This window comes from Lissotriton helveticus, chromosome 5_1 (genome assembly GCF_964261635.1).
Source record: "Lissotriton helveticus chromosome 5_1, aLisHel1.1, whole genome shotgun sequence".
Classification (NCBI taxonomy): Eukaryota; Metazoa; Chordata; class Amphibia; order Caudata; family Salamandridae; genus Lissotriton; species Lissotriton helveticus.
This window is the reverse complement of record NC_136065.1, coordinates 78,775,473-78,791,871: the sequence shown is the minus strand read 5'-3', so window position 1 is coordinate 78,791,871 and position 16,399 is coordinate 78,775,473. Positions and strand designations below refer to the sequence as shown.

At 46.7% G+C, this 16,399-nt stretch overlaps 1 protein-coding gene and 1 long non-coding RNA gene across 3 annotated transcripts in view; one reads left to right on the top strand and one right to left on the bottom strand.

Annotated features, from left to right (window-relative positions):
- LOC144754161 (uncharacterized) overlaps positions 1-16,399 on the bottom strand; it is a 638,643-nt gene that overhangs the window by 418,722 nt on the left and 203,522 nt on the right. The window lies entirely within an intron of this gene.
- LOC144754153 (E3 ubiquitin-protein ligase TRIM39-like) overlaps positions 1-16,399 on the top strand; it is a 91,412-nt gene that overhangs the window by 72,130 nt on the left and 2,883 nt on the right. The window contains exon 6 of one of the 2 annotated variants that reach the window (XM_078641734.1): positions 9,809-10,105. In XM_078641734.1, the coding sequence (XP_078497860.1) occupies positions 9,809-10,105 (297 nt within the window). Of the gene's footprint in view, positions 1-9,808; positions 15,981-16,399 lie in introns of those variants that run through there. The other variant, XM_078641733.1, reaches the window with a different exon arrangement.

The following is a 16,399-nucleotide window of genomic DNA, read 5'->3' as shown; positions in this document are numbered from 1 at the left end:
TGGGGCCATGTGTTTAGACACATGGCCCCATAAAGACCAGCTCCAGAGAGAGGGGTGAAAAGGTAGAAGGAAGAGGCGCAGGCAGGGCCGAAGCAGAGGGAAGGTTCTCGGCGGGCCTCGCCGCCAAAAACAGAGCACCTGAATTTGCTTTGATAAAAGCAAAGAACTGTGATCATCTTAATGCACACTTGTTTGTGGACACATTAAGATATGACGGCCTGGCGGGGACAGAGTGGAGTGGTGGACGTATGAAGAAGAGGGCAGAGTGTGTGATGAGGCGGGCGAGGCAATGAAGGTATAATACAGCAGGAGGACGCTGTTGCCTCTCACCGCTCAAGCCTTGTTGTGGGACAAACCTGCCATAAACCCGTAAGGGGCAGCGGAAGTGAGGGGGAGGCCCGCAGCAGAAGGCTGGTGTGGGAGGCAGGGAAGGCCTATTTCTCCCCGATAGGATGTGAGGCAGAGCGTGTGTAGCGCATGTGAGGGGACGGGTACATTCAGTCCTCTGCTGACACCTCAGAATCCAGATGAGGGTTTTTTTTATGTGCAGTTTTATATAGCGCAAAGTCGACCCGAAGGTATTGGAGCGCTTTCCAGTGGGCGAGGCAATGAAGGTATGATACATCAGGAGGACACTGTCACCTCTCGCCGCTCAAGCATTGTTGTGGGACAAACCTGCAATTAATGTGTGAGAGACTGTGTGTGTGTGAGAGACTGTGTGTGTGTGTGAGACTGTGTGTGTGTGTGCGACTGTGTGTGTGCGACTGTGTGTGTGTGCGACTGTGTGTGTGTGAGGCTGTGTGTGAGACACTGCGTGTGAGACTGCGTGTGAGACTGTGCGTGTGAGACACTGCGTGTGAGACACGGTGTGAGACACTGTGTGTGTGTGTGTATGTATGTGTGTTACTGTATGTGTGTTACTGTATGTGTGACACTGTGAGACACTGTGTGTGTGAGACACTGTGCGTGAGACACTGTGTGTGTGACACTGTGTGTAAGACATTGTGTGAGACAGTTTGTGTAAGCCACTGTGTGTGAGACACTGACACACTGTGTGTGTGACACTGTGTGTGACACTCTACTCAATCTCTACTACTCTCTACTCACTCTCTACTACTCTCTCCTACTCTTCTACTCACTTTCTTCTACTATATACTACTCTCTACTCACTCTCTACTACTCTCTACTATACTCTCTACTATACTCTCTACTACTCACTCTCTACTACTCTCCTCTCTACTCAGTCTACTATTCTCTACTACTCACTCTCCACTACTCACTCTCTACTACTCACTCTCTACTACTCTCTACTTATCACTCTACTACTCTACTACTCTACTCTACTACTCATTCTCTACTTCTCTCTACTACTCACTCTCTACTACTCTCTACCACTCTCTACTACTCACTCTACTACTCTACTCTCTACTCATTCTCTACTGCTCTACTACTCCCTCTCTACTACTCTCTATTACTCTCCGCTACTCTCTACTCACTCTCTACTACTCACTCTCTAATCACTCTCTCCTACTCACTCTCTACTACTCACTCTACTACTCTCTACTACTCACTCTCTACTACTCACTACTACTCACTCTCTACTTCTACTACTCACTCTCTACTACTCTCTCTAAAACTCTCTACTACTCTACTCTCTACTCATTCTCTACTACTCACTCTCTACTACTCTCTGCTCCTCTCTACTCACTCTCTACCACTCTCTACAACTCACTCTCTACTACTCACTCTCTACCACTCACTCTCTACCACTCTCTCTACTACTCTACTCATTCTGTACTACTCTCTACTACTCACTCTCTACCACTCTATACTACTCACTCTCTAATCACGCTCTCCTACTCACTCTACTACTCTCTACTACTCACTCTCTACTACTCTCCACTACTCACTCTCTACTACTCACTCTACTCTATATTACTCACTCTACGCTCTACTACTCACTCTCTACTCTGTACTACTCACTCTACATCTTACCTCTCTACCTCTCGCGTTACCTCTCGCTCTACCTCTCTCGCTGCCTCTCTCTACCTCTCCACCTCTCTATGCGCACACATATGCACATATATATGTATATATATGCATACACATTTATATATATATATGTATGTGTATATATATAAATACATACATATATACATCTACATATGTATAAAAATATAAATATAAATGCATGCATACATATACATATATGCATACATATGCATGTTATGTACATGAAAGTTTGAAAGACACTTGTAAAAGCAAAGCTAAAAAGCCACCTAATTACAAACAGAATTGCTTTAACTTAAACGAGGGCGAGACCTATTGCATTTTCAATGCTTGTTTTGTAAGGGGGTGGAATTTTCAAAAGTGTGCATTTTTCCGTATTTTGGGATGTTATTTGACAATAATGGGTCCTGGGCTGAGCTAAGGCAATTAAAAAAAGAACACTTTGGCCAGAGAAGTCGGGCCGTTTGGGATTTTGCCAAAAGACGGGTGGAAAAAATACCTGCCCTACACAATGTTTATAAAGAGAAATGTATCCCTATGGCGTCATATGGGTGTGACGTATAGGGGTCACAGGGATTTGAGGGACATCCAGGGGGTCCAAAACAAATGTCTGCGCGGCCTCCTAGCTCTCCCCTCTAGTACCCCTGCCTTTATTTTACATGAGGAGCTTGGCTTGGGGTACATCTCGGATTATATTGCTGTTGCACCCCTGATGTGTTGGTTGAGGATTTGGTCAAGTATTTCTCCCGCTCTGAATCAGATGGTCATCATGGATTGCATTGCCCTTGATGGGGCCCTACAAATTCCATTGCCAAAATACATACGGGAGCAATTGACGCTGCTGGGCTGTCCAGATATGTATAGTAAACCAAAATCTTTACGACCGGCAGCGATCAAGGACATTAAAATGAAGTTCTTGGGTAGGCATCAGATGACTAGGGAGGGCCTCGAACTTGCCAAGCCCATGGTGAGAAGGTATGTCATCCTCAGTTCGACCCCAAAGCCACAGTCCTATTTGTCACTAGTAACAAACGTACAACATCGATTTGTTTTAACTAGATTCCGGCTGAATCACGTGTCCTGGTCTTTAGCCTTCCCCAAGGGGTTTTCACGGCCAGGTACCTTAAAGCTGTGCCCCTGTGATACTTTTTCGGAACAGGAAACTTTACATTTTATCTTTTTCTGTGAATTTTATACCCCACTTCGTAAGAAATTGATAGTGCCGCTATTGAGAGAGGCAAACTTTGTTCAAGTAAAGCCTGCTCTGTTATTTTTACAAATGCGACCCTCCCCTGTGGTGGGCTTTGGGGTTGCAAGTTTTCTGCTAGGGGCAATGAGATCTAGGAAGAAGATGTCCCTGCAGTAATTGCCTAGCAACCTTTTTTAAAATTTTTAAAAAAAAGTTTTTATTAATGAAACAAGAGGAGGCATTACAGATATCAGGTGTCATACCATAAAATACAGAGCAGGGATAAGCGAGGGAAGTATCCATGCAAATAAACAACTTGGAAGGAACATGTGACGTCATCTTAATTACGCATATAAAAAGGAAATCAAACAGTATAATAGACGGTCTAGACCAATCCCATCCACAAGACTCAGCCCTACAAGTTACAGGATAATTAAAGCCAGTGTAGACACCCAGATGAACAAGGAACGAGTGAAGGATAAACAAGCCACCTCTCGTGGAAGGAGAAAAGAAAGAAAAAAGGGGCCATAGAACAAAACAAAGACAAAATAAAAACCCCCTCCCCCAACCCTTCAACCCTGCAATCGCTACGGCCTAACCCCACTAGCAGCGTGCCTGTCGCCCAAGAACTTGCCCTAAAGGAAGGAAAGAAGATAAAGCGGAGGAGGAGAATCAAACACACCCCCGGTCTCCCTTTCCCCCCGCCAGAAGCGACCACCCCGCAACATAGTCAAGACAGTATATAGCAAAATATACAGACCAATCGGGGGGAGTTTAGCAAAAAAAAAAACACCCAACTCCCACAACATTATAGGTTATAATCCCGGCATCGAATCAAGATATTTTATCAAACCCAAGCAGTCAAGTTCAACCCTGGCCAGTACGGTTTTTCGTGAGAGCCTTTTTCACTCGAACCACCATCCTAATGGAAAAAGCAGAGCGTTCGTAAAAGTTCATGTCAGTGCAACAGGATCGAAAACAGGATAAAAGTTCACGATGTCCACAAATCGAGGGAGGAAGAGTGTCCAAGAATAGCGAATCTCTCCAATAGTCACTGAGAAACTTGTTACGGCACAGAAGACTGTCCATATCTGTGTTAGGCGGCAGCAGGATCGAGCAGGAGATGCTGGCGATAGTCACAGGCTTGCTAGCTGTTGGTCGGGAACCGACAAAGCTCATTAAATCTGGTTTCCGCACGGGGTCCTCGATCTCAAGCGCACATTGCACCGCTGGTACCATGGCTGGTTGAAAACTTAGCGAAGAGTCGTCATCCGGTCCCAAGATACCGTTCACTTTCACAGTCAGTGTCCGGAACACAGCGGTGACCTGCGAATGGAGCACCCCAATGGCGGCCATTACGGCCTGCAGCGATGGCGTGCCTTCCGTCCGCCCCATCCCCTCTCACGAAGCGACAGAGCAGGACTTGAACCCCGGAGGCCGGCTACTCCGGGGTAACAGGCCCACGCTAAGCCGATGACAACAGTGGGCGCTCTCCATCTTGCAATATCGACACCTTCGCCGCTAGCGAGGGCCCAAGCCCGTCCACCCCGGGAGGCTAGCAGGGTCTCCGGGCTCCGGACCCCCGACCACGGCAACCGGTGAGTCACGCTGCTGTGTCCTCGGTGCAGACCGTTCACAATTTCGCCATCCAAAACAAGCAGATTACGACACACTTCGGGAGACCGGGCTCAGTCTAGGTCCAGCGGCCGATGTTGATCAACTCTAACCCGGATGGGCTAGAAATCGAGGCCCCGGCTTCCACGCCGAGTTAGGCCGAGAACGGAAACACGGCGTATCGTCGTCATCCGATAAGATAAAAACGTCGGGATTGCACCTTTAGAAGCAGAAACACTTCATGAACACGGGAGTCTGGTGCGAGTTCAGGATTGATGACAGGATATACGAGCTGCTGGCGGAGGTCGGCGGAGCCGGGAGCTTACGCGGCCATCTTGATTGCTAGCGTGGCTCCTCCTCGCAACCTTTTAAAATAAGTTTATGACATTATATACATTTTTAGCATATTTTAAATAATTAATCATGGGTATATTTCTTAATCATTTAGTGGTGTGGTATTTTATTTGTTGCGTTTTTAAATGCATTGATATTTGGATGATTTTTTTAATGTGTTTTACTTCAATTTGACCTAAGTGATTAATTGCTCTTTTTGTAATATGTGTAGGATGGGGATCCTTGTAATGGTCATGTATACTATTTCTTTTCTTTTTTAATGTGTTGATAGTCCTTCCAAAGTCTTTATATGTTTTAATTGTGTGCTTTTATGGCTTTTGGTAGCCGAATAAAGTATTTTTGAAGTGGGGTTGACCTTAATAAAGTATGGGTAATATGCGTTACTGTTTTTAACAGATCTATAAAAGTTTTGTGAAGTGGACAAAGCAGAGGGACAACACAGCTTTCAGTTCTCCTGTGGCACCTGCTAGTTAACGACCTTTCGGCTTCACTACGCTGCTGTCCTGAAATCACTTCACTCTGCTCCACTGTAACCTTTCCTAATTGTGTTTTTTTTTACTATGAACTGTATTATTTGGAGCACAATTGTCGGAATTGGTTGGCGTGGTAATGTCCACTGTTCTTGGAGTTGTCTTTAACTGCCGCTTAATGTCGTCCAAAACAGATTCTATAATTCTTGGGAGCGATGCCAGTTTATCTAAAACTGGGCTGCAGACACAAGCAGGAACATGTTGTGTGTCAACTTGTGCCCTCTGGACCAGTGCATTTAATGCCCCAATTTTTGAATCAATTGTGATAATGTAGAGAGCCATTGAATTCAATAAGTCCACCTAGATGTCAGACTTACTAGACTGGTATATTAAGGCTTTGATGACCGTTTGAAAGGAACTAAGCAAAATATTCCACGTATTGTTGTCGCTTCCTCCCCGACAAGGGGAGTGGCGGTCCAGTACTTCGGCTTGTAGGGAGATGTCTGGAGTCAGTTATGAGGGGGGCAGCCAGAGGTATTCCTTCTTCCTGTATCAACACAGGCTTTGCCTGTGGCTCCACCTGTGAGTGGAAAGGTCTCATCCAATTGAGTCTTCCTCCACAACTCACATGGAATTCGACAGCCCTATTAGAGAAATGCCATTGGTACTTTACTGTTTTGTTCCCTGGACAGGATCCTTGCCGTCCAAGCCTGAAAGTTGAGTCTTAAAGCTGTTATCGTTGGAGTTACATGGATGGTGCAACTCAATTATCACTTGCCTAACCTTGCCCCTTTGTCGGGACAGTGTTTGTCTCTATTACACATTCAGCCACCAGTCACCATTGGAATTAAGAACCAGTCCCTCAGGAACTTTATCCAACTCAGACTGCAAAATCCCCAAGTCATTATGACTTAAATGAGCTGAACACCTGAATTTGGCTTCTCTCCATGGCTCAGAAGCTCCTTTTCGCCAAGTCCTCCCACCGGAAGGCAGGTTTTTTAGTTTTAATTTCTGCGGAGGTAACAGACTTTAGAGATATCTTCTGAGTTTTGGGCGTTATTTAGGAAAAACCAGGTTAAAACGCACATAGTAGGCTTGTAATCCACCTGCCTCCTTGTGATATGTAAGTAAAGCAGCCACTGGATTCTGTAAAAAAATGAATTTCGTCTCCATTTCTCCTGAACTATTTGGCTGGTAGTTGGATGCTCTGGTATAATTGAAGTAAATCCCCTTCTTGTTCTGTTGTAGCCTCTGCTTGCGTGGGTTTAATTCCTGTAAAAAATCAACTCATTGGAACACTTTTGTCTACGCCGAGCAGTTATTGGCTCCCCTCCTGTTCTTCCTGAGCCCATAGTGGGACTATCAACCACGCTATACTGAGTATCTAAATTGACGGAGTAAATATAATAGCCGTCGTGTGGTGAGTACCTTCGCATGATTTCCACTTTATGCGCTGCCGGGTGCTTAAAGATTACACTGCGCACCCCACGCACTCACACGATGGTTACTTGAACACGCAAAGTCACACACAAGTCTTTGCCCCAGCAAGGCTATTAGTGGGAGGTTTTTTTTCACTGGGCCACTGGCATGTTGGACGGTCAGCTACAGGTGCGGATCTCTGAAGGAGCAAGCTTCACGGCCTTGTGCTGGCTGTTTCCGCGCCTATTGGAGATTACCGCGGCACTGGCCTTACCTGCAACCAGTGGCGTAACGAAAGATGAGGGGGGCCCCCATGCAAGGTACATCGAGGGGCCCCTTCCGCATTTAATCCGGAGCTCTCAGGCCTGAGTACTGTGCTGAGAGGCCTCCTGCAGCCCAGAGTTCCCCCTGCACCGCGGAGGCCTATGCTATGCCACTGCCTGCAACCACCTGCTTCCTGGGTTCTTGAGTATAATCCCCAGCTCTAGTTGCTTCCAGTGTCAATACCTTCTCGTTGCCCCTGTGTCCTCAACGGTTCACCAGCCGCACTCATTGAATTGGCCTGAATATCCCAGCTGCAAAGAGGCCGATGCTGAACGGAGCGAGCCTAAGTGTGGTAAACGTCCCATGCAGGGCCACACTACCGCAACTGCGGCCCATGCCGGTGTCTTGCTGCCGGAGCCTTGCTGGCGAGACCTCACTGCCAAGGGACCGCTGGGACCGCACAGGCAACTTCTCTCTTTGGAGCGGAGCCGTGGGGATGCCAGCACAGGCTGGTACAAGCTCTGAGCTCTAGCAATGCGCCGAGGCCGGAGTAAGGGCCTGAGCCTCACAGGGCCTCACAGGAGCTGAGCCTCTCCGATCCGCTCCAAGGATTGCAGCGCATCCTCGCATCACTCGTGTCACTTCTGTTTCCCTCGTGATCGAATTGCCAGTAACACTACGGGTAGCTCTGTCAGTCATTACCATCTAATACAGTGCACTGACTAGTATTGTATGCCTTCTAGTAGCTCTCCTAATTTGCACCATACCTTTGGAGTAGCTCTTTTACTTCGTGCCATATAACGCAGTGTACTGAGTAGTAAAGTATACCTTGGAGTAGCTCTGTGACTCTATGCCATCTGATTCACTTTACTGACTAGCACTGTACGCCTTGGAGTAACTGCCACTTTGCACTATCTATTGCAGTGTACTGACTAGTACAGTATACCTTCTAGTAGCTCTCTTACTGTCTCATCTACTACATTGTACTGACTAGTACAGTACACCTCATAGTACCTCTGTCACTGTACCATCTAATGCAGTGTGCTGACTAGCACTGTATACTTTTTAGTAGCTATCATTCTTTGCCATCTAATGCAGTGTACTGACTAGTACTGAATACCTTGGAGTATCTCTGTTGCTCTGTACCAACTAATCTAGTGTACTGACTAGGTCAGTATACCTTCTAGTAGCTCTATCACTCTGTACCATCTAATGCAATGTACTGAATAGTACAGTATACTTTGAAGTAGCTCTGTCACTCAGTACCACCTAATGCAGTGTACTGACTAGTTCTGTATACCTTCTAGTAGCGCTGTCACTCTTTGCTATCTAATGCAATGTACCGAGCAGTACTGTATACCTTCTAGTAGCTCTCGTACTCTGTACCATCCAGTGCAGTGTCCTGGGTTGTACAGTATCCTTTTGAGTAACACTGCACTATCTAAAGCCATGTACTAACTGGTACAGTACACCTTCTAGAAGCTCTCTTGCTCTGTGCCATGTAATGCAATTTACTGACTAGTACAGTACACCTTCTAGTAGGTCTATCACTCCGTATCATCCAATACAGTGTACTGACTAGTACTGTATACATTGGAGTAGCTCTGTTGCTCTGTACTAACTAATCAAGTGTACTGACTAGTAGTTTACTTTTGAGGAACGCTAACACTCTGTGCCTTCTAATGCGGTGTACTGACTAGCACTGTGCACATTTTAGTCGCTCTGTCACTCTGTACCATCTAATACAGTGAACTGGCTAGTCTTGTACAACATCTAGTACTTACTCTACCATCTAAAACAGTGTTCTAATTAGTACTATATAACTTCTAGTAGTACTGTATGCCTCAGAGTAGCTCTGTCACTCTGTGCTGTCTAATGCTAACTAGTACGGTATACCTTCTAGTAGCTCTCTTCCTTTAAACCATGTAATATATAGTACTGACTAGTATATTACACTTCCTGTATCAGTTACTTTGTGCCATCTAGTCCAGTGTACTGACTAGTACAGTGCCCTATCTGGTGCAGTGTTCAGTGTAGTACAGTGCTTGTGCACAGTATGGCGTGTGGTGCAGTGTAGTGTGTAGTGGAATGTCCTGTCTATATAGTGTAGTGTAGCAAGCCTTGTGTGGTAGTGTGGTGTCGTATATGCTGTGAGGTGCAGTGTAGTGTGTAGTAGAATGCCTTGTCTATGTAGTGCAGTGTGCTGTTTGATGTAGTGTGTGCTCTAGATGAATGTGCGCTTTAGTGTAGTGAGCAGTCTAGTGCCGCGCGCTTTAATGTGGTGAGCAGTCTAGTGCTCTGCGCTTTAGTGTAGTGAGCAGTCTAATGCCGCACGCTTTAATGTAGTGAGCAGTCTAGTGCTGCGCGCTCTCTAGCACAGCGTGCTCCTTCCAGATGTGGTGTAAATTAATCATATGTAAAACAGAAGCAGTAATTACAGCCTTTATTTGTGTCATTAAATCTCTAATTCTGAATCTCTTCTCTGCAGTGATGGTGACTCTGGATCCTGACACGGCTCATCCACAGCTCCTCCTGTCTGAGGGGGGGAGACGAGTGAGAGAGACGGGCACATGGAAGAACCTGCCGGACACCCCCAAGAGATTCTCCAACTGTTCCTGTGTGCTGGGGAGCGAGGGGTTCACCTCCGGCAGACATTACTGGGAGGTGCAGCTGCTGCAGGAGGGGGCGCTGTGGCATGTGGGAGTCGCAGCAGAGTCTGTGAAGAGGAAGGGAGAGATCACATGGTCACCTGAGGTCGGAGTCTGGGCTGTGCAGGGGTTTAATGGTCAGTACTCGTCTCTCACCTCCCCTCAGACCCTTCTGTCCCCTCGTGAGAAGCCCCTGAAGCTGGGGGTGTATCTGGACTACGAGGGGGGGCGGCTGTCCCTGTACAATGCTGACTCCATGGAGCTTCTCTACTCCTACCCGCAGGCCCCCTTCACACAGAGGCTCTTCCCGTTCTTCTATGTCTATGGAAGAGCAGAGCTGAGGCTGGTGTGAGAGCTGCAGGGAGCTTCAGCCCCTCATCCTTCCCTCCCTCCCCCCACACAGTGATAATGTGACCCAGAGCACATGCAGAGATGCTTTTAATTAATAAGATGAGAAGGTACTTAATAGAAAGCATCAAAACACCTGTCCCATAATGGAAATTTATAATGACACAATACGTCAGGCCTGGAGGGGGGGTCACTTGGAGTGAGGTTTTGACACCAGGTCAAGCAAAGCAGAATGATTTTGCTATTAGTTTTAAATGCTGCTTCTATAATGGCAGGAATATTGCGTTACACCAGTCACCTCTTCATCCCTTTAGGGGTTTTGCTTCTTAATATCCTCGTCTTTCCTTCATGGAGACTGGATGTAATTCTTGTCTCTTGAGTAAGACGTGGACTGAGAATGCTCTCTTTCAGCTTTATTGTCATTACATCCATCTATAAGGTAGCTCAGTAGGTTGAGACACATCTGACAGGGGCTTCTCCAACTTTCTAGTAATGATTGCACTGTATTGTATCATTTATATAAACCTTCATGCTGTTACCAATGGCTGCAGCTGAGGTCACTGAGAAATGGACCTCCTAGCCTTAGACATTCATTTAAGATAAGTATGAATTCTGGGGTTATAGTTTTGGTTTACTTCAGTACAAATATTAACATTATCTGATTAAAAAGAGATTTGATGGTGATGAATTAATATTGCAGGTCAAACATTTTACAAAAACATACTAAACAGATCAATTTACGATACTTGCAATTGTCAAACTTTTTCCAGGAGCTCTGTGTCAATCTGGGGTAACTGGACTCAAACTATAACAAGGAGAACCTGTTACCACTGGTGTCCTGGGGCTTCACCCTACTGTGGGGTCCAAGACTGAGCACCAAGTGAACCCCTCACCCCTTGACTCCCAGAGTAGTGAAGTCGAGCTGTCCAAGGCTTACTCAAGGAGAAGGTGCGGGTTAGAAACAAAGAACTCTCTAAAGCATAAAACAGTTAAATGATTGTCCAGCCAGTGCTTTTACTTGAAAAATGAAACGTGTTTTAATCACAAACACACAGTTCAGGACTGTACTCAAAAAATAGATGGGACAGAAAGGTGCACCCAGTGATACTCTGGAGGTTGGGGTGTGGTCTATAGGGATCCTCATGTAGTTAGCCGTATCGCCCCGTGGATGAAGATCGAACGACAGTTGTACATAGTGCATAGAAGGGCCTTGTAATGATGATTTGAGTCATTGTGTTAATGTTGTGTGAAGCTAGATGTGTAAACAAAGCACTTTCAGAGAAACTAATCCAACATTGTCGTGCACGCAACTCTGTGCAGAAGGTCACAGCTGAAATTTTGTGAAAAATAGGACAATGTAAGAAACGAGCAGCTTCGCTACATGGGCCTCATCCAGGCATATAACAGTATCGTGCTGCCGCAGTGAATGTGCAGTAGGACAGTTGTGAATGAGGACAGTTATGCAATAGGACAGTTATACAATAGGACAGGAGGTTGAATAGGACTTGGTCCTCAGGTTCTCACCGCTCTCTCTGGGTCTGTAGTTAACCCCCCTTTCCTTCTGGAGTGGGCTGTACCAGTTCTGGAGCTGTAATGGTGCCAGTGTCTTTGGTGGTCCCTTCGTACAAGGTCTTAGTTCACACTGTACCTTAATTCTAGTTCACTAGAGGGTGTTCTCACTGGACTCGTCAGGGGGCGCCACTCCACTAGTGCACGCGCTCGCACACAGCTCCTGGGGCAGCCAGGCTCACTCTGCCTCGGCCTTACCATGAGCACTTACCTCCGTTGGTGCCCAGACGCATGTCTCCAGTCCAGGTGAGGGGCGAAAGAGTAGTCGAAGTGATGGTTAGAGAGGGAGTGAGAGAGTGGTGACATTAAAGGGGAATATGAGAGTAGAGATAAAGTGGTAGAAGTGAAAGGAGAGGGAGAAAGAGAGAAAAGGGAGTGAGATACACTGATGTGGAGAGAAAGGAAGGAAGTGGAAAGAGAACGTGAGAGATCAAGGAGAGGGATGGTGGGGAGAGTGAGTGTAAGAGAGACAGAGTGAGGAGGTAGAGAGGGGAGAAAAATGGGATAGAGAGAGAAGGTGGGTGGTGGGAAACAGAGAAAGAAAGAGAGGGACTGCCAGCAGTCAGTCTACAGGTCGAGTGTCTGCTCAGATGAAGGCGCTGCACGTCTGAGGGTTGTCCGGCTCTCACCACCTGTGATGGACTGAGGGGACCGGGGCCCTTGGGATCTGCATTAAGAGGACACCATGCTTCTGACCCGCCCAGCTAGACCCTATGGATGAACAGGTGTGTCATCTAGCGCCTCGGTGCCCCGGCCTGAGGATCATGGCAGTCCAGTTAAACTGCACCAGAGCAGAGGCTGGTGCATGGACTGCCCCCTCCCCCCACAAGTACACAGCAGCAAAGCTGAAGCTGGTGAAGAAGCTGCACCCCTCCCCCCCATACTGCAGTAATAAACATTTAACAAGGGGCACAAGCAGAGATGCTGCCACCAGTACCAGTCCCTTGCAGCAGAGTGAGAGGATGGTGATAGTTTTATCCAGGAGGGTTGCACTTTGGGTGCGCCCCCCCCCCCACACTCAGACCTTAACGATCTGTGTGTCATGTCATTGCAAGAGAGGCTGACAGTGAGTCAAAAACCAACAGTGACTATCAGGGGACATTCCTGTCCTAGCATCTTATTATTCTAAAATTATTAGGTACGCACATCTCTTAACTTCCTTCAATACTGACCCGTCACACCCTTGCCCTTCGGAACTAGTGGTCCGCACATAACTCTGTCAATCCCCTCAATCACACCTCGGCGACACCTCTGTAAACCGAGCCCTAACTGTGTATTAGAATCCTGACATGAAGTACCGCCCCTAAACACGCGATCAGTCCATCACAAAAGCTGCTGATGGGGTGTTACACGTCTTTACCACGACCGGTACCAGCGACACCTACATCAAGTGGTATGCCGATTCAATACCAGCCCTTGCTAGCTCGTCCCGTCTGTGGAGGGTGGGAAGCTATGGAAGAGCACAGCCCGGGTCCCAAAAGTGGCATGTTACACATTTAACAGTGGAATGTGCTTCCACCAGTTTTGCTGTTGTTGGTGTAAATGTTGTGGCTGTGTGTGGAGACATCCGCTTACACAATGTTTGGGCTGTTGATGGTGGGGGAACAGTGGGAGTCATCCCGGGCCAGGGGGCAGCAGTCTGAGCCTTAAATGATGGCTTGACCGGCATGTTATCCAGAGAGGGAAGTGGCCGGCTCAAAGGGAGTTTCAGTGGTGGTTTTACATTGAGATATCAAGGCCCGCGACAACAGTGCTGGTCAGCTTCAGTCAATGATGAAGGAGAAACTAAGGAAAGAAATGGAGGAAGTAAGGATTGCAGGCCCATTGCTAAGTGGCCGTTGCCAGATTTGATGCTGGTCACAGGCTGATTTTACATTATCTGGAAGATTTCTTGTTTGTTGGGAAGGGAGGTGCAGGTAATTACAGAGAAGTGTTGGGCATTTTCAGCACTTGATTGAAGATTTTGGTCCCCTAGCACCAGAAAAAACAAAGGGCCCGAGTACTGTATTCATTTTTAGGTTGAGCGTCAGCGAAAGACCTATTGTTTTCACTTTCGGGGGAATCTGAGACAGCGTTTGGCCACGCGCCTCTGCTGTCTCAGATTTGTCCTCGAGGGCACGCATGGCGCCGTGCACATTCCCTGGCTCCCATTCACAGCCTCTCTCAATCACACACAGCCACACTCACGCATGCGCGCACACACACATACACCCATGCAGGCACAATGCATCGGGACACACATATACACACGCACAGCTAACAGACACACAGCCACACATATACATACACACGCACAGCTACACATGCGCACACACACGGTTACACCCACGCCCTACCCCCCCACTCACCGGGCTATTCTTGTTTCCAAGGCTGCCGTGCACATCCCCTGTCCCGCACAAACACACACACACACACACGCAGGCACACACACACGTAGGCATACCCACGCACGCACACTGCATACACACACACGCACACAGACACACATTCCGCCGACGCCCCCACCCCGCACCCGCCGTCGCACACATACACACATGCGCGCACACACACACACAAGCGCACCTAGACCCCCCCCCTCCCTGCCGCCCCCCCCTACAACTAAGGCCCACTTACCGGCACTCCAGACATCTGCAGACTCCGCGGGGCTCTTCCTCTGGCCAGGCACTCAGTGGACGCGGGCTTCACAAAACTGAAGTCCCACCACCCCACGATAGTTTTCGGTTTTGTCAGTGCGCGCGCAGGTCTTGTCTCTAGAAATTGCTGTATTCGCCATCCTCAACGGAAAGAAATTAACAAGCGTGAGACGTGCAAACCCACTAATTACTGGGTAAATATAATTCTTGCTACTTGTAGCCTGTCGCACAATTTCCTGCACTTGCTTAGTTGCTTATAATTTCGCAATTCTTTCAGGTCCACATCCCGCCCGGGTTGACTGTATCCCCGGTCCACCCGCATAATTCTTCCTGACATTGCTTCGGTAAACTTTCTTCCCCTGCTTGCATTGCATAATACTTTGTGGTAACAACGAGTGCACCCTTCATGCTGTTTTGTATGTCTAAACTCAAATGTTCTTGACACCGCGCCGCCGTTCATTATCCTTACCAGCACTACGCCAGGTTCGAATCTGTCTACTCGCTAAAACCATGTCACTGCGTCTGCACGTACTATTGGAAACCAGCAGGACTGTTTTTATTTTGCTTATCAAACATTTACTATCGTCTTTCTTGCACGACTGTTTTTAACTCGTTTCTACAACATTAACTATCATCCTTCTTGCAATTCACTGCGCCGTAATTGATGTACCAATTGTGTCCACATGCTCACCACGTGTAAGACAGCCTCTCACTGCGCCGTATTTGATGTATGTTAACACCGCGCTATCAATGTACCTTTTTAAACAAACTCAAATAGAGGACTTCTCTAAGAGGCAGGACCCTGCCGTTGTTTATATCGTGCATGTACCATTTTGCATGGTTTAACAATTCTCACCACCATGCTCACCTGTTGCTGTATTGAGAGGCTATGCTTCATTTTAACAGTAGAACAACCATTCCTCTGAGTCACTGATTGTTGAAAATATCAGCACATGCCTAGTAATGTAATTACAATGTTAGTTCTTTTTCTTCCCTTTTTTTTCTTTTTTCCCCTATGGTTTACTTAATTTGCTGCCCCTCCCTACCCCCCACCTGTCTCTGGCTGGTAATCCGAGGGTTCAACTATCCTGAGTCAGTAATCACCTTTGATATAATCTGCCCTCAGAGAGGTGCTGTAATGCACCATGTTGCATCAGCTGGCCCCTCCCGGGCCCAACCCTCAGCAGTTTGGAAAAGCAAATGGTCTTATCAATCTGGTGGTTCACGGGCAGGGGGCGTGCGTGTGTGAGTGGTGCGGATCACCTGCTACACAACAGGTTACAGAGAGCGTTGTTAGACGGCGTGCATGTGTGTGTGTTGTGTAACAGTATGTTTACATCTCTGTACAGCTGTTGGCAATGTGACTAGCCTGTCTAAATCTTTATTACAAATGTCACAACATTTTTTTTATATTTCACTTCTGTTCTTGGATTTTCGTCACAATAAAATGCACTGAACATAATCTTCACAAAAGTTATTTACAAAAGTTTAAGCTATTGCCATTATAAATTGCAATAACTTTTATTTAAGTATTAATTATTTAAAATTAAAGCCATTGTTATTTGTAATATCAATACATCTAAGTCACGTAAGCACAAAACATGTTGCATTACAAATGCTATAGGTGTTACATTTGCAAAAGTTAAAACTTTTGGAATTGTAAATGACAAAGCTATTAATTACGCTGTTTTCAAAACCAACACATAAATACAAAATTTGTCATTTACAATACCAATAGCTCAAACTTTCCTAATGCGAGACCTATTACATTGCAAATGCTTGTTTCAGAATTGTCACAAAGAAGATGCAGTTGAGGTTGCCAGGAGACAAAGTGCAAGAGATTGTTTTATTGCTAGAAGAGGTCTGCAAAGAGTGGAAGTT